The sequence below is a fragment of the Peromyscus californicus genome, unplaced genomic scaffold (assembly GCF_007827085.1).
Source record: "Peromyscus californicus insignis strain IS unplaced genomic scaffold, ASM782708v3 Scaffold_18__1_contigs__length_77618521, whole genome shotgun sequence".
Taxonomy (NCBI): Eukaryota; Metazoa; Chordata; class Mammalia; order Rodentia; family Cricetidae; genus Peromyscus; species Peromyscus californicus.
Window position 1 is genome coordinate 52951145 of NW_026294480.1, and position 18687 is coordinate 52969831.

The 18687-nt window shown below is 42.7% G+C and overlaps 1 protein-coding gene across 1 annotated transcript in view; it reads right to left on the reverse strand.

Annotated features, from left to right (window-relative positions):
• Nln (neurolysin) overlaps window positions 1-18687 on the reverse strand; it is a 101233-nt gene that overhangs the window by 40976 nt on the left and 41570 nt on the right. The window contains exons 3-4 of the mRNA XM_052743413.1: window positions 16265-16413; window positions 1898-2005 (exon numbers count right to left, since the gene is read on the reverse strand). Of these exons, the coding sequence (XP_052599373.1) occupies window positions 1898-2005; window positions 16265-16413 (257 nt within the window). The remainder of the gene's footprint in view (window positions 1-1897; window positions 2006-16264; window positions 16414-18687) is intronic.

An 18687-nucleotide genomic window follows, 5' to 3' on the forward strand; every position in this document is an offset into this window, starting at 1 on the left:
GAGACCCAGAGACACAGCTCTATGTATGTCTGGAATGCTGGGGTTTAGGTTTGGCCATCTACCTCTAAAACCTTCCAACTTCCTTAAGTTGCTTAAATGCAATTCTGTTTGCTGCAACCAACCATAGCTTAATTACTATAATTTTCATGCACCCAAGAGAACAGGGGGTTGACTAGGAAGTCAAAGGGTGACACCATCCACCCAATTAGGATGACCAGGAAACAGAGTGATCAAAGGACAGTCAGGTGGCAGAAAGATGCTGACATCTCCATGGCACCTTCAACACTATCTTCCAGGATGACATCAGTCACCAAATAAAACTTGGTTTGGATGTCTGTCAAACTTATTTCTGCAGTCTTCAGGAATGACCTGGAAATAAATCAAGGATTTTATTTCCTGTCCAAATGAATGAGGTCAATTAAGCAGCTGAGCTTATCACAGAACCTGGAAGTCTTGATTTGACTCACCCAAGAAAATGTTTGAGCAGCGATTTTCAGTGGCTAATCTCTCTTCATGTAAGTGGTGTGTATTAATCACAGGGTGTCCTATCCTAAAATGCTGGTTTTCAAACTCTTTACCAGTATGGGTTTTATTAAGAGTGCCCTATCTCTGTGTGATCAAGATCAACCAGCTACTGAAATCTGGAATTTACTTTTTTTTCTTTCTTTTGCTTGTCTTCTATTTTTTTTTTTTACTGTCCATAATTCTCCATTTTTTTCCTCTATGTTTTCCTAGTACTTTTAGTTTATCCTGTTGGTTTTTCTTTTTAACAAAAACCTCATGCTTTCATTTTTAAAAATTAGTTAAATTAGTTCATTTATTTTACATCATGACCATAGTTTCCTCTCTCCTGTCCTCCCATTCCCTCTCCCACCTCCCCATACCCCCCACTATCTATTTGTGGGACTCTTAGCAGTGGGAGCAGGGCCTTCCCTGATGCTTTGGCAGGCTTTTGGGAACCCATTCCTCATACTGAGTTGCCTTGCCCAACCTTAATATGAGGGGAGGGGCTTAGTCCTACCTCAACTTGATATGCCATGCTTTATTGATACTCATGGGAGGCCTGCCCCTTTCTGAACAGAAACAGAAGTGGAATTTACTTTTTAAGAATATAAAACATAGCAAAGGAAATTAGCCTGATATACATAAAATAAAAAAAAAAAACACGGAGAGGATTAAAGAGCAGTGAGGTTGCCAGGCATGGTGGCACACATCTGTAATCCCAGCACTCTGAAGACAGAGGCAGAGGCAGGGGGATCTGAGTCTGAGGCCAGCCTGGTCGGCACAGCGAGTTCCAGGTCAAATAGGGTTACATAGTGAGATCCTACTTTAAAAGAAGGGGCCCAGGGGTAGGGTCGGGGGGGAGAACAATTGAGTTAGAAGTTGTTCAGTTACTAATGAGGTTAGCAGGAGTTTTAAGAGTTGAAGCAGGGGGTGGGGGATGGGTTAAGAGTGCTTGCTGTTCTTCCAGAGGACCCTTGTTCAGTTCCCAGCACCCACACTGGGCAGCTCACAACCACTCCTGTAACTGAAACTCTAGGGCACTGAGGCTCTTTTCTGGCCCCTGTGGGTATCAGCACACACACATACACACCCACAGACACACACATATAATTAGAAAATAAGATAAATCTTTATAAAAAAAAGTAAAAGAACCTAATATCAAATATACTGTAAATGGATTTTTATCATGAGTTATTCTATTAAAATTCATCTATTTGCCTATTTGTTGGTTCTGTTGCATTTTTTCTCTTTCTCCTAAATAAGAAAAGGACAGGAGTAGAAGGAGATAAGAGAGTATGTGTGTGCGAGAGTAATTAAGATGCATCTTACACATATGTATAATTGTCAAAGAACAACATTTATCAATAATAAATAAAAAGAAACATAAACTCACATTTCTTACTTGCTCTGAAAGATGGAGTCCATTCCTCTTTCCCATTTTAATTGACTTTTCCAAGTATCGCCTGGCTTCAGGCTTTATCTTCTCCAAATCACAGTTTTCCTGAAATTAACAAGCATGTCAGTCATTTCTGCTCTGATAGCATACAGCCAAACAATCAACTCCCAGGCCAAAGCCAGTGCACTGCATTCATCCTCTCTGTTGGGCCAGGAAACACAGGTGATTATGGGGCAGGCCCTCTTGGAGACCTAATTTCTTTTATGCTTTGGTGAGCTTCTGCTAATTTAAAACAGAAATACTGACTAAATCAAAAGCTAACCATGAACAGCCTTGCCCTGCCTCAGAACTGAGAGTGTGAGGCCCGGGAAAGCGTGTGATATAGATGCATTTGCATAGTCTCATTGTGAGCAGTCTTTACAAGCAAAGCTCTTTTTTACAACAGATTTCTTATTGCAAATCATCTGGATTTAATCTTCTATCACTTGTTAACCTGGTTCCACTTGAGATGCAGGAAGAGAAATAATGGGGTGAATTCTGCACAAATGCTAGGCACTCTCTTGCCAAGACACCAAACAAGGACAGCTGGATAAAACCCCAGCAAAAGGCTCCAATACTTCAAAAATGCCTTCCTGTCACTTGGCAAGGGAGATCAAGGGATCTAGCAGGCTGCATCTGAACAAGTATCTGGGGAAAATGAGTCAGCACCCCACAAAAACAGAAGGGAAGCTGCCCGCCTCCAAGTCTGAATCTGTATGCAGAAGCAAAGCTTTCACTCCAAAGAACAGAAGGCCCTGGAAGAGGCTGGGAAATTCCCCCAGTCAAGACAATAAAAATCCAAAAATCCAAAGCGAGTCACAGGATACTCGAGGTGTATCTAAGATGGCTGGTCAGCTCATGGTCCCTGGGAGGAAATGTGACTCCAGACAGACTCAGCAGATACAAAGGACTCACTTTGGCTGAGGGACAATGAGAGCCGTCTGTCACCGGAGCTTACAGACCTCCTGTCAGCTGGACATTTTCTCCATGAAAGACCAGGGCCATCCATCTCTGAGTGTGCCAACTTTCCCAACTGATTAGATTGTTAAATGAATGGTGTGGAGCTTTAGAAATGGCATCTGAGATGGCTGGTGACAGGTAGGTAAACAGAGTTGCATTTTCACTCAGCACCACTCAGAATAGAAACAGTGTTTCACATTGCCTATCAATGAAAAATCGGTGTCACAGTACCAAGCACTACCAACATTACTCAATGTTTCCTGAGCTTATTCTCAGCAGAGGGTAAGGGCAGTTAGACTCCTTTTTCCATTATAATCTCCCCTTGTGTCTCTGTGGAATTTTGAGTTGGGCATAACTGGAGGTGGAACTCTCCTGAGCTGGTTTTGGCACCTACTGGGATCCTAGCAGCAGGTACCTGCAATGGGAAGAAACCCAGAATGTCTAGGGAGACAACTTGGCTATAGACTGGCTCCCGCAGGGACGGTGAGCAGTTCAAATCACAAGGTTCATGCAGATGTCATTAACTGGGGCTCATCTAGGCTGGTTTCAGCAGCGCCGGGAAGTCTGTGCTGAAGTGTGAGCATGGCAACAGGAGTCTCTAGACAGTACGGCATTGCAAGTTGTAATGGGGGGTGGGAGGAGTGGGGGGTGAGGTGAGGGTGGAGCAGTATCTAGGCCATAGTATGTGTAGTATAGTGGGCAGGGCCTGGCAAGAGCTGGGTATGTTGTTAAGGACCTAGGAGGTTGAGATGTACAGCAGAGAGCCTGCCCCTGAGGAGCTGAGACATTAGGTTCTGAGCTTGGAACAACAGCTAATAATATGGTCTCATCAGCTGGTGTTGAGTGGCATTCATGGCTACCCCATGGCTGTACTTGATTACTGTGGGTTCTCAAGCTAGGTCTACTGTTGCTAGAGTCTTCCTGCCTGGCCCACAGTCAGGACAAATCTCTCTCACCCGCCAGTCCCAAGCCGCTCAAACCCGACCAAGTAAACACAGAGACTTATATTGGTTACAAACTGTATGGCCGTGGCAGGCTTCTTGCTAACTGTTCTTACAGCTTAAATTAATCCATTTCTATTAATCTATACCTTGCCACGTGGCTTGTGGCTTACCGGTACTTTACATCTTCCTTATCCTGATGGCGGCTGGCAGTGTCTCTCCTCCCAGCTTCCTGTTCTCTCAATTTTCCTCTCTGTTAGTCCCGCCTATACTTCCTGCCTGGCCACTGCCAATCAGTGATTTATTCATTGACCAATCAGCAACACATTTGACATACAGACCATCCCACAGCACTTCCACATCTGCAGAGAGAGTTCAAGAGCATATGTGTAGCATTCACAGTCTACATTAAAGTGAAAACCACATATTTTCAAAATGAGTAATACAAGTGCAAACAGGTAGAAGGATATTCTGAGGAAAACCAGCCTTGAACTGGGTCTAATTAATCCATCACCAATTAGCATACTGAAATACTTAACTTACCACAAAAACGACTGAACAAATAACCAGAGCCCCCTTGCCACCCAAACTGAGGTCTCAGAAAGTTTCCACAGGCTTGTGGAAGACTGAGGCCCTTCTAGAGTGCACTGCTTAAGCCCACTGCCGGGCGGCCAGTCACGCATGGTGTTACTGCCTCTATAATCCCCAGAACAGTCTGAATTCTCACAGGAGTCGCTAAATGGAAAGCTGCAAGGCTCTAGAGCAGTGCTTTTCAACAGCCCTGCTGCTGCACCCCTTTAACACAGTTCCTCATGTTGTGGTGACCCCCAACCGCAAAATTACTTTGTTGCTACTTCATACCTGTCATTTTGCTACAGTTACAAACTGTAATGCAAATATCTGATATACGACCCCCTGAAAGGGTTTGGGGTCTCGACTCCTAGGTTGAGAACCACTACTTTAGACTGTTCTGTAGACCTGCATTCCTCTGGCTAGCTACAGCAGCCTCACAGGTCTCCTCAGGAAAAGCTTCTCTTCTTCAAGGCATCTAACATTTAATTTGCGTGATGTGATAGTAGGCACCCTTATTTTTACCTGTGGGGATAAGGTTTATTTTCCCCCTGACAACTTCCCCCTCTAACAAAGAGCTTTTATATATGCTCATGTTTTACATCCCATGAATGCTTATAAAACCACTCTGTAAAGAAAACTGAGGTCAAATTTAAGATTTTCCCAAGACACAAATGTCTAACATGAACAATAGCAGAGTAAAATTCTTAAAATGCTTAGTTTACTGGTTTTTCCTTATTACTCCATCGTTACCCTTATTTCACTATAATTATTTAAAGTCTCACAATAAAAATAAGGTTTTGGTTAAGACAGAACCTCGCTATGTAGCCCCGGTTATTCTAGAAGTTGCTATGTAGACCAGGCTGGCCTCAAAGTCACAGAGATCTGCCTGCCTCTGCCTCCCGAGTGCTGGGTTAAACGCAAGAGCCATCACACCCAGCAATTTAATTGTTCTTTATCTTATTCTCTCCAAACCTTTGCTCCTTTAGCTCATAATTTTATTTTTTTCTTCACAAGAGCTTCATATATCTGGTTTCTCTCTCTCTCTCTCTCTCTCTCTCTCTCTCTCTCTCTCTCTCTCTCTCTCTTTTTCTTTCTTTCTTTAATAGTCTCACAATATATTACTGGCTGGCTGGGAACTCACTATGTAGACTAGGCTACCCTTGAAGTCACAGAGATCGGACTTCCTTTGTTTTCGGAGTACTGGGATTAAAGTCGTGTGCCATCATGCTTGGCCTGATTTTTTTGTTTGTTTATTTTTTTGTTTTTTTTTCAAGACAGGGTTTCTCTGTGTAGCCCTGGCTGTCCTGGAACTAACTCCATAGACCAGGCTGGCCTTGAACTCAGAAATCTGCCTGCTTCTGCCTCTCAAGTGCTGGGATTAAAGGTGTGCACAACCATACCCAGCCCTAAGAATTTTTTGTTTTTGGTGATTTTCTTTTTAAAGTTAAAAGAAGAAATTTTAATGCCGAAAGAACTCTGAAGATTGTTCCTCTGAATGCTATCTAAAAAATGGATTCATAAACTGAATTTGCTAATATTGAAAGACATCAGAATGTATTATGGGGTCCTACTGCACATACTAACATAGAACAGAACTTCTTTACTTCCTCCATTTGCAGTTTTAAGGCCCACACCCCCCATGACATTTATTGTATTAGTGAGGGATCCAGGGAAGACGACCTCGGGGAGAGGTCCGGATTCCTGGGCTGGAGAGACGCACAACAACCTGCCTCATGACCCATGTGCCACCACAGCTCCACCACATGTTCCACCAAAGGATGTGCCAGGCATTCACCACACGACACATGCATTTGAGGACACCGAGCACACACTACATGGGACACGTCTCTTTGGGAGAAACTGTAATCAGGATATACTGTATGTTCCATTCGGCATACACTTGCTGAGTCCCTATTTATCTCAGACTCTGGGGAAATAAAGAAATAGTTTCATATGTAAAACAAAACGATTTACTAACGGGTAATGTTAGTATTATGTACTAGGAGGGAAAAAGAGGTTACGTACTTACAGAGGCACAAAAAATTAAAGCAAGGGCACCAAGTCATGGTAGATGCTGACGGTGCTTTATATCTGGGTCCCCGAGCTTCTGAAGGCCTGACGAGACTGTCAGCAGTAAGCACTGGCTATGAAAGACTAGACAGAGTGTAAAAATTAGGCTTAGGATTGGGGTCTGGAGAAGGGGCTGCAGGTGCCACCATGGGCTGCAAGGGTGGCTGTGGGAGTCCGTTTTCAGGTTCCTTATGGTTTTACTCAGCAGATCTGCATAGAGAGGATGATTAGACCACGGGCCTGAGTGCAGGTGTCTGAGATGGTCTGCACTTGGCTGTGCTGGGGGAGGAGGTCTTTTACTCCAACCCTTGGCGTCTCTATAAAAACCCTGGGGCAGAGACAGTCGGGGCCGTTGGAATAGGTTCCAGGCCCTTTCGAGGCTATCCTGTATTTTCTATCTGTTTATCTCCACAATCCAAATTCTTTTATCTAATAGTTCCTGCTGCTTGAACTCAAGAAAACTCTAGGGAACTGTGGGGTTGGCGGGTAAACGCCCCGCAAGGGGAAAAAAAACAAAAACAAAAACAAAAACAAAAAAAAACCCCAAACAAACAAAACAAAAACAAAAAACAAAGAACAACCCTGAAACAGCCCAAGAAGCAGGCCAAAGAGACAGGTGAGGAAGACAAGGTTTTCAAGCAGAAACAAAAAGGAATAGAAGATACTCAAGGAGCTAAAAGCCAAGGTTGTGGGGAAGGACGGGCTACAGTAGAATTAAGAAATCCGGCAAACATGGAGTCCTGGGGCCAAGAGGGCAAGTGGACACAGGCGGCTCCCTAACCCAGAACCTACCTCCAATTGAGAGCCACTCACAGAGGAAAACGGAGTCTCACAGGGTCTAAGGGCAGGCCCCATGCCCAGCAGGAGATGGCCAACACAAAACGAACTCAGTGGCATTTTTGGAGGTTCTCTGTCTCACAATGCTTTGTCAGGGCCTGCCCGTCTGTCCTTTTTAAGCTTACATGTCCACTGCATGCATATTATAGTTTCCAGTTTTATGTTTTCACGAGATTGCTGTGTGTGTGAATGTGTGTGTCTTTGCATTTATATGTGCTTCTTAAGCTTTTTCTTCTGTTTTGTCTTTTGTTTGTTTTTATCTTATACATACTTTTAGATATCTGTATTCTAGTGAGAGAAAGAAAGGGTGTGGATTTAGGCGGGTTGGGAGGATCTGGGGTGCGTTACAGGACAAACCATAATCAGATATACTATATGAAAAAAAAAAACTATTATCAATAAAACAAAGAAATAAAGAAATCTGGCAAAATGTAAGCTGCTATTCCTTGTACCTGAGATGACAGTGACCCTCTTCCGTTCATATTTAACCCTTGCATTCCCTGCTCTAACATCTGCCACCTAGAGCTAGAATGAAGTGTTAGTCTTGATCCTCCTGTGCATTGTAATAAACTTTTGTAAATAAGTAATAAACTTTTATATATATAATTTTTAATTATGTGGGTGTGTGTCAGAATATGGGCATGTATATGTGAATGCAGGTGCCTAGGGAGGTCAGAGGTCAGAGGTGTATGATCCCTTGGAGCTGGAGTCAGGTGGTTGGAAGCCACTTGACATGGGTACTGGGAACTGAATTTGGGTTCTCTGGAAGAGCAGTAAGTACTCTTAACTGCTAAGCTCTCTCTCCAGCTCCTAGACTTACATATTTTAAAATTAAAAAACAAAAGCATGGTAAAGAAAGGGAACAGATCATAATGACTTCTGTACCTAGTTTTTTGTTTATGGTTTTAGGATACTGGTTCTTTTAATTTGGTGTTTAATCTTCACACCTGTTTAAACTAGCCAAGAGTAGGTTAAAAGTAGCTATACTTGATCTGGGGATGCAGGTCAGGTGATAATGCTACATTCTTAGCATGTACAAGGCTCTGGGTTCAATCACTCAGCATTGTCTACTTAAACTCATGACCCATTTATCACCACTGTAACATTTAAATTCTTTTAAGTCAGTAATTGGCTAAGATTAATTGATAAGCTCAAACCTGAAGCTCTTAAAAAAAAGATACAAACAATATTATAATAGTACATTCTAATTTTTAAATCTAGCTTGCATTATTCAAGTCCTATTTCACCAAAGACTTCCTCCTGTGTGTTTATTACTTACTTAGCAGACTATTGGAATAACATATGTTATTTATCATAAACAAACTATGCTTTTATCATCAGTGTAGCTGGAAAGAGTTATGTGTGAAACCCTTGATTTATTGCTAGTTTTTAGTAAATGATTCAGAAGCCTTTGTCAGTACTGGGAAATGCCAAGACCTCAACCATCCCTGCTTGTTGTGGAATATTCCTTTACACTATGTGAAGATATTTCACTGTGGTTGGCTTAATAAAAAGCTAAATGGCCCATAGCAAGGCAGGATTTTCGGAGCAGAGAGAACACTGGGAAGAAGAAGGGGAGAGTCGCCAGCTGGAGACACAGAGAAGCAGGAGAGCAGGGTGGACAGACAGCACATAGATGATGCAAACAAGCCTCGGGCAGCACACAGATTAATAGAAACGGGTTAAATTACAAAAGCTAAAAACAAGCCTAAGCTATCAGCCGAACTTTCATAAGTCTCTGTGTCGTGATTTGGGAACTGGCGGGACAGAAAAGTCCACCTACCGCTACTGGCTTTTGATATTTGCTAACATTTTAACCAAGGGGATAGGGAAATTCTTACTTTTCTTTTTTTTGGGTGGTTGTTGATTTCTGTTTTCCTTTTGGTGTGATAAAGTATATATTTACTGTTCTAAAAATGTAAGCAATATTTGATATTTACAAATGAATAGAACTAGGTATGTGTAAGTTGTACAAACTAAATCCTCCTTTCATTTATGAAGTAGGACACTGACAACACTTTATATATATATATATATAAAAATATCATGTATTATAAATATTATATATTATAATATATAAATATATATTATATATAATACACAATACACTATGTCCTGAGTAGTTTTATATCAACTTGACATAGGTATAGTTATCTGACAGGAGGGAATTGAGAAAATACATAAGATGGGGCTGTAGGCAAGCCTGGGGGACATTTTCTTAATTAATGATAGATATGGGAGGGCCTAGCCCATTGTAGATGGGGCCACCCTAGGCTGGTGGTCCCAGGTTCTTTTTTTTTTTTTTTTTTTTTTTTTTTTGGTTTTTTTCGAGACAGGGTTTCTCTGTGTAGCTTTGCGCCTTTCCTGGAACTCGCTTTGGAGACCAGGCTGGCCTCGAACTCACAGAGATCCGCCTGGCTCTGCCTCCCGAGTGCTGGGATTAAAGGTGTGCGCCACCACCGCCCGGTGGTCCCAGGTTCTTTAAGAAAGCAGGCTGAGTAAGGTGTGGTGGTGCACACCTTTAATCCCAGCACTGGGAGGCAGAGGCAGGTAGATCTCTGTGAGTTTGAGGCCAGCCTGGTCTACAAAGCGTGTCCCAGGACAGCTAGGATTACACAGAGACCATGTCTGGAAAAAACAAACAGAAAGTAAGCAAGCAAGCAGACAGGCTGAGTAAGCTATAAGCAAGTCAGTACGCAGTACCCTTCCATGGTTTCTGCATCAGCTTTGGCTTCCAAGTACCTGCCTGGTTTGAATTCTTGTCTTGGCTTCCTTCAGTGGACTCTGATTCTGGTTATGTAAGCCAAATAAACCCTTTCTTCAAGTTGCTTTTTTTTTGGTTTTTCGAGACAGGGTTTCTCTGTGTAGCTCTGCGCCTTGCCTGGATCTCGCTCTGTAGACCAGGGTGGCCTTGAACTCACAGAGATCCGCCTGCCTCTGCCTCCCAGTGCTGGGATTAAAGGCGTGTGCCACCACCGCCTGGCTCAAGCTGCTTTTGATCATGGTGTTTCATCACAGTAACCCTAACTATGACTAAGACACACACACACACACACACACACTTTTCTTTTCCTTCCTTCTTTTTTTTTGAGAAAAGATCTCACTATGAAGCCCTGGCTGGCCTACATAGACCACGTTGTCCTCAAGCCTACAGAGAACTGCCTGCCTCTGCCTCCCAAGTGCTGGTATTAATCACATGTGCCATCATGTCTGGCTGACAACACTTGCATTTACAGATGCTGGGCAATCTATAGGAGAGAGATGTCCTCAATCTGTGATGAGACTTTCCCAGTTTTACCACTTATGTAAATATGTTTATCTGTGCGCACCACAAAATGAAAGAAAGAAATTGCTGAGTGTTGCATACAGCATGTCATTTTGCTAGGACTAAGTCCCATTGTTCCATGGTTGCTACAGTTTATTCCTTTCAGTGCTATAAATAATACATCCGTGCACACATGTACTCTATTTAATTTGTTTTCTTGCTGATGGAAATCTGGGATACATCAGTGTTTGCCATTATAATGCTGTATGACATTTGCCCAATTTGGTCTGTCCACAAATGCAGAAGTACCTCTAGCTAATTCCTAGGGAGGATGGCAGAGGATATGCTAGGTCACCTAGAATTCAAGATCAATTTTAAGTCATTAAGTTTGTCTTCAAGTCCCTAAGTTGTTCCTATTTTTAATGAATTTCATCAATATTAGCACTGCATGAGCAATCCATTGACTCACACCCGCAATGACAGCAGACATCTTCTGACCTCTTCATTTTTGGCAATTTCATCAAAGGATAACTTATGGTGGTCCTCATTTACAGCACCTGACTACTAATGAGGCTGAGCTCTTTCATGTTTAGTTACTATTTGTGCCTCTTCCAAATTGTCTCTTCATGTCACCTGCTCATATTTCCACTGGGATGCCTCTCTGTCACTGACTGGTAGTGTACTCCTCCATCTACCTTAGGATGCTTTGCTAGTAAAATGCCTCGTTATTTTCTCTAGCATCTGATTTGTCTTTTGCTTTATAAATAAAAGTCCTTTGTTATAATGCAGTTAAGCTTAGTGGCCTTTTATTTCAGTTGGCACTTTTTGTGTCTTATTTGAGAACTACATCCCTGCCCAGATATCATAAGGATGCCATCCTCTATGGAGTTCTGGAAGCTTTACATGGTAGATTAAGACCTTAGTGGACCTGGAATTGTGTTTCAGTTCACTGGAGGAAGAAGAGTCAGTATTATTTTTTCCCACATAATTGGCTCATGTTCCAGTACCAGTTACCGGAGGCTCTGTTTCTGAATGTGCCACTGACTCTTTTAGTTTGATGGACATTTACTAGACGCTGATGTTGTACCAGGCTTGCCAGAGGTACTAAACAGAAGCCAGCATTTACCTGCTCTGTATAGTCTACATGGTGTCTGGCAAGCACCCACCAATGGCTTCTGACCTGCACTTTTTCTACTAAGAACCAGGGCTGCCTCACAGATTGTGTCAGAGTAAATCAGATGGCTCTGTATCTATACAGATGTAAAGCAGTGTTTTAAACCACACGTCAGGAGCCAGAGTGCCGTGGTTAGCTCTATGCTGAACTACAATCTCTTTCATACATTTAGTTAACAAATTCTTTATTTAGAGGTTTTGAAACATGAGTGTAAATTACTGATATTCCCCAGATGGAGATGTGACATCTTATATTTGGGCACATCCCAAGGACTCATCATCTGCTTCCTTAGCCTTCTGCTGTGACAAAATACCTGAGATAATCAGCTCATAATGATGGAAGGACTATATTATCTCATGGTGTCTTCACATGGGCAGCTGGCTATGTCACTCTTGGGGCTGTAGCGAAGCAGTCAATCATGGTGCAGAGTGCAAGGTAGATGGCACCTCACAATGGGAGGCAAACACAGAGAGGGGCATTTCCATCAAGGGCATGCCTTCAATGACTTAACGTCTTTCCACCAGGCTTTATCTCCTAATGGTTCTTCCTCCTGTCAACTGCCAAAGGCTGGGGCAAAGCACTCAACACGCTGGACACTGGGAGATAATTCAAGGTCCAAACATCACCCAAAGCAGTATGGCAGAAACCATGACCTGTGTGTGACCTCTACGACTTAAATGGCTTCACTGTGGCTTTGATGGATCATCCCTGCTGGAGGGCTGAGTCTCTTGCAAAGAAGCCCTAACACCTTGATCTGCCATGCAGTAAGAAATACTCTGATAAACTTCAGAAAGAGACCACGCGGAGTGTCCTGTGTAACTGGCCAAACTGTGTCTCATCAAATGCATGTGTAGAAGCTGTGACCCCTGTGTGGTTGTGTTGGGAGATAACTGAAGTTAAATGAGGTCACAAAGCTGTGATCTTAATCTGAAAAGATTGGTGACCTTGCATTAAAAAGAGCAGATACTCATCTCATGCCTGGGCAAGCACTGAGTAAAGGCCACATGAGTGCCGGGGAAAGGCAGTGTGCAAGCCACTGAGCAAAGGCCACATGAGTGCCGTGGAAAGGCAGTATGTAAGCCAGAATGAGAGCTCTCACCTCAGACTTCCTTAGACTTCCACAGCCCAAGCTGACCCAGACAGATTGAGCTATGTAAAGAGAGAGAAAGATACTGAGCTATCTCCAAGCAAGCCACTTCAACTCCAGCCACCCCCAGCAAGGGTGTACTGAGCATCTAACTCAGAACTGCCCAGCAGACTTCCTCCTGAAATCCTGGTCCACAGAAACTGAGAAAATGAAATGACTGTGGACCTTTCTGAGCACTTTGATTGTGAAATATAATTTCACATTTTTCCCATCCAGGTATTAACCCTGTTTAGCTTAAGAGATCTGATGAGTTCAGTGTGGTCAGAGTAGTCTGTCTGTGGACCATAATCTCACCTTCTGTAGCCCCGGCTGTCCTAATATCACTCTGTAGACCAGGCTGGCCTCAAACTCACAGAGATCCACCTGCCTCTGCCTCCTGAGTGCTGGGATTAAAGGCATGCGCCACCACAGCCAGCAATTTCACATTTCCATTAATTAATTTTAAGTGAAACAAACTGACAAGATAACATCTAGTATCTGTTTACTTTGTGGACAACTCAGTATGATAAGACTAGCTTCATTTTGGTAAAGTATTCCTGAAATCACTGACTCTGAAGTATTATAATTGTCATTTCTGTAGCTTTGTCTTCTGTGTCACAGTATGGCTGTCCTAATATCCTTTACAGTTAGAACATTTGGGATATGTCTAACTTTGTCCTTAATGGGATGATATTTGTATTTTTAAAGCACCCACCCTGGTAGAAAACTGACACTGATAACTGTAGCTTTTAAAAAACACTGCCTATTTGTCCTGGAAGGTTTTTTAAAAGTGGATATGTCTAATTTTGTCCTTAATGGGATGATATTTGTATTTTTAAAGCACCCACCCTGGTAGAAAACTGACACTGATAACTGTAGCTTTTAAAAAACACTGCCTATTTGTCCTGGAAGGTTTTTTAAAAGTGGATATGTCTAATTTTGTCCTTAATGGGATGATATTTGTATTTTTAAAGCACCCACCCTGGTAGAAAACTGACACTGATAACTGTAGCTTTTAAAAAACACTGCCTATTTGTCCTGGAAGGTTTTTTAAAAGTAACTACATTTACCTAATGCAATGAGTCTCAAAAACAAACACAATAGTTAGGCTTTACTACTCTGATACAACCTCAGCACACAGCAGAAGACGCTAAAAATATTCACACAGCAATCGCCAAGTACGAGTAACTACTCAGTTAGAAGGAGGTGATAACTGTGGAACCAAACCTGGAACATCTTACATTGTTTCAATGAAGTCTAAACAAGTCAGCCCAACCTGGGAGGTGGTGGCATATATCTTTAATTTCAGCACTTGGGAGGGGGGCACACAGAGGCAGGCCGATCTCTGTGAGTTTGAGGCCAGCCTGGTCTCCAGAGTGAGTTCCAGGACAGCCAGGGCTACACAGAGAAAAAAACTCCCCCAAACAACAAACAAACAAAACAACCCAAACCAGCCCAAATAAACATACAAATTCCATGGATGCACTGGTGACTAATAGGTCAGTAGGGAGCGCCAGTCCATGCTACAGGTGTCATCTGCTCTCAAATGGAGTGGAGATGGGTCCCAACACAAATGTAAAAGTAGGGCAGGGATCTAATGGGACAACCTTCTGAATCTGGGTAACACCCGAGAGAGCCAGAGAGGGAGCAAAGTGAAGGAAAACTTTACTCCAAACAAGAACCTACTTATGAAGGTCTGGGAGTGTAGCTCAGTGGTAAGGTGCATGCCTGGCAGGGAGGCCAGGGTATGATCCCTCGTGGTGCCAAAGGAGGGGGGGCAGTAACTTAGACAGTAAGGAATATCATAAACTTACTTTCATTTGTTATTTTTATAGTGCCAAAGAAGAACCATATTGATGATTATCAACTACAGAGCGAAAAATGATCTCGGGGCATGAGAAACTAGAGAGCATGCGCATTTCACACACCAATCACAGCGGTATGTTCTGTCAGGAGCTGCAAATTAAACAGCAGTTAACAACAAAAACCAAAACCTTATTTCAATTCTTGTCATAAAAAGAAAGTTTTTATATTTCTGACTTTGCAAAAAGAAACATGCATAATAAAACCCAAATGTGAAATTTCAGTACTTTTCAACAGAATGCTGGGAAACGTCAAGGAAGTAAGAATTTGAAGCAAAGGCATGCTTATAATGCTAGCAGGCAAATGCGCATCAGTGATGAGCCATCAACGGCATTCAAGGCAATTCACCTACAACACTCATTATGTGGAATTTCTATGAGTCCTGGAAACGTTAATGAGAAATGTAGAACGGCTTTGGCATATCAGCAGTATATTATCAACACTGTTGTGGGATATCTGTACACTGTGTGAAAATGTATTTGCTGTGATTGGTCTAATAAAGAGCTGAATGGCCAATAGCTAGGCAGGAGGTATAGGTAGGACTTCTGGGCATAGAAAGGAATTAGGAGGAGATAATCGAGAGGTAGAGAGATGCAGAGACATGGAGAGGAGACAGGAGGTTACAAGATGGGAGAGAGGTAAAGCCACATGGTAGGACATAGATTAATATAAATGGGTTAATTTAAGTTATAAGAGCTAGTTAGGAACAAGCCTAAGCTATAGGCCAAGCTTTCATAATTGATGAGAGGACTCTGTGTCATCATTTGGGAGCTGGCTGGTGGAACAGAAAAAGACTTGTTACACAATACTAAAGTCCAGACCACAAGATCCTCAGATAACATCCCAATTTCATTTGCATCTAATTGATTTGGTCTAATATAAGCCTTGCAATAGTTTGGAAAGTCAAAGAGGTTTCTCCACTGAGCTACCAAGTTCATGAAGGCTTAAAAAAGCTTAGATTTATGGATGTGCACCTTCTACATTCAAGTCTTTAATTCTAAGTGAATGCAATTAATAACTCCATATAGATGCAACTGATATAAAAACAACACTGGAAATAATTACTATAATTGCTGGAAACAAACTCTAGGAAAATTCAAGTACTTTTTACTCTTGATCAAAGATTCTCACCTTTTCCTCTTTTATTAATAAAGGTTAAAGCCAGGGCCCTGCACATACACACACCTGCTCTACCTTGAGCTGCCCCAGCCCCCAGGGCCCTGCACATACACACGCCTGCTCTACCATGATATGTACCCAGCCCCCAGGTTCTTACATTTAAAAAATGTGCATGCTGGCAGACGATGGTGGCCAGCAGAGGGTTTGGGTCTCCTGGAGCTAGAATTAGAGGCAGCGTGTGAGCCACTCGATGTGGGAGCTGGAAACCAAACGTGGCTCCTCTGCAAGAGTAGCAAGCACTCTTCACCTGCGGAGCCTTCTCTGTAGCTCCAGGCTATTCTCGTTATGGACTCTGTTCTTCTTCCTTTCCAAGGACTTATTCTAATTGATCACTTACTTGTAAACGAACAATTCTCTGAAACACATCTTCTCTCATGCTCATCTCAATATCAAAACGAGAAAGCCGTTTGTCTGCTTCTGTGCTCGCGGCCCGCACTTCTCTGTCAGACGACACGTGCTGAGGGAAGTCCAGCATGGTCCTCTCCACTGTTGAGTAAGAAGAGACCGTGAACATGACAGGACCTGTCAAACTGACAGGAGGCCAAACGTCTCTTTGAGATGAACGAACGCTGAGGAAACATTCTCATTTTGTGCTCTCTGCAAAGGCTCTCAATACTATCAAAAGCAGTCCTGGATGCGGGAGTTGGCTGTTCACTTGGCATCACTGTGAACATGATAAGGCTATGCACTCGGCGCTGATAAAGTACATTCAGGGCATAACTGATTAACTGTGAATTACAAGGACACAGTTCCTATACATAGCTGTCATGACCTGGGAAGGGAGGGACCTGGGGCATAAAGATGGATGGCAGAGCCTTTGGGGTGTCAATGAGAGGGATATTGGCTCAGAGGCAGCAGCTCCCAAAGGGCTAGGACAATAGGCAGTATACTCTAGAAGAGGAAGGGTCTGTTGTGTTCTGGAAAAACAAGAGACTGAAAGCAGGGGACCCCCGCCGGGACACCAGATGTTTACAAAACAAACCAATCGATGCAGCAGGAAGGGGTTTATATAAAGAAGTTCTTAATCATTTCCCCTACTACAGACTCCTTGCAGAATCTAATCTAAATTATAGGCCCCACCCAAAATGCACATATCAAATAAAAAGTTCTAGATAGTTCTAGATACATCCAGCAAGCGGCTGGGTGCTGTGGCTATGCCTGTTAAAGATGATGGTAATGGTGTGCTCTAATCTTCACTGTTAAGTCAGTTGTTGGGTTATACATTAATTGGACACAATTAATATTAAATTCTGATATTAGTGAGCAGCTGTAACAACAGACAGTGATAGCTGTGGTCACACTGTGACAAGGGATACACCTTACTACCTTCAGTATTGTGTTGGTTCTGAGATAGTCTCACTCCATAGTCCAGGCTGGCCTTGAACTATCATCCTCCTGCTTCAGCCTCCTGAGTGTTAGCATACAGGTATACCCTGCTATGTCCGGGCCTACCATCAGAATTCTGCCTGTTTTATAAACTGGTAAAAATTACACAAACAATACAGAGCAGACACAGAGCCATCCTTTCCTTAGGAAGGAACAGTGCAGGCAAATACTGCCACACTCACAGAGGTCCTCTTCAAACACTGCTACCAGTAAAGCTACTAAAAACACGGCAGAAAGAGCAGAATAAATGAACAGTTTCTACAATTAAGCCACACTCCCAGCCCTACAATACACATTTATAAAAAATCAACTTCTGTAATTGTATTTTAGTCCTTGACTTTGTGTGTGTGTGTGTGTGTGTGTGTGTGTGTGTGTGTGTGTGTGTGTGTGTGTGTATTTGGTAATTAAGGGAAAGGTGGCACAGATTAAAATTTCCATACATAGAGCACTGTTTTAGAGCTACAGGTAATAATATAGTTACAATTTCTGCTTACTAAAAAGCAATTAAAGTTTCTCAAGAACCTAAATGGGTAACAACATAAAGCGCAGGAGCCTAAAACTGGAAACAATCCTGAACAATACACAGAAGACCATTTCCTTCCTTCCTTTGCCACAGAAACCTGGAAGCAGACTTCCATTCCCCCTGCCAAGCTATAAACAATGCTGTCTGTGCCCAGGGCGGACACCAGCCGAGTAAGACTCACAGTTACTGTAGCATACCCCAGAACAGGCAGTTAAGAGAATTAGTTTTGAGAAGTCTACTCTCTCAGAGGCTTGATGGCTAACCGTAAAGATAAATTTATGGAGAGCAAGAACAAATATCGCAAACTTCTATACACATTTAAAATATTCAGTGCTGGGGAAACCCAGGACTCCAGAGAAGTCTTTACATGAGTTTGTGCTCTTCCCCCTCACGGTTTTCCTTCCTTCCCAATCAAATGCACACATTCTTAGGCTGACACACTAGCCTGCTGAGGAAAAGGAACTGAGGAAGAAATGAGAACTTGAGCTAAGAACAAACCTGTGCTGCTGGAAAAACTCTGCATAACAGGGACCAGCGGCCATGCCTGTGACTGACAGCAAGGACCAGGCCGATCCTTCACTCCAGAGTTTACAGTTAGGCCCTAGAAGATGCAGTAGCCACTAACCAGAGTGAAGAGCTTGGTAGTAGGAACAGATATGGATGCCAATACAGAGAGAAGAGCGAATACCCGAGGCGTTACGACAATGGTGTGCAGGGTGGGGTAATTAGGGGCTAGCAGAAGCTCAAGTCACTAGAGCTGTGCCGGTTTTAGACAGCCTTCCAGTTTCCAGAACACATACAAATATTTATGATATCCAGTTTGCATATAGAATTTTATATGCGCAATTTTT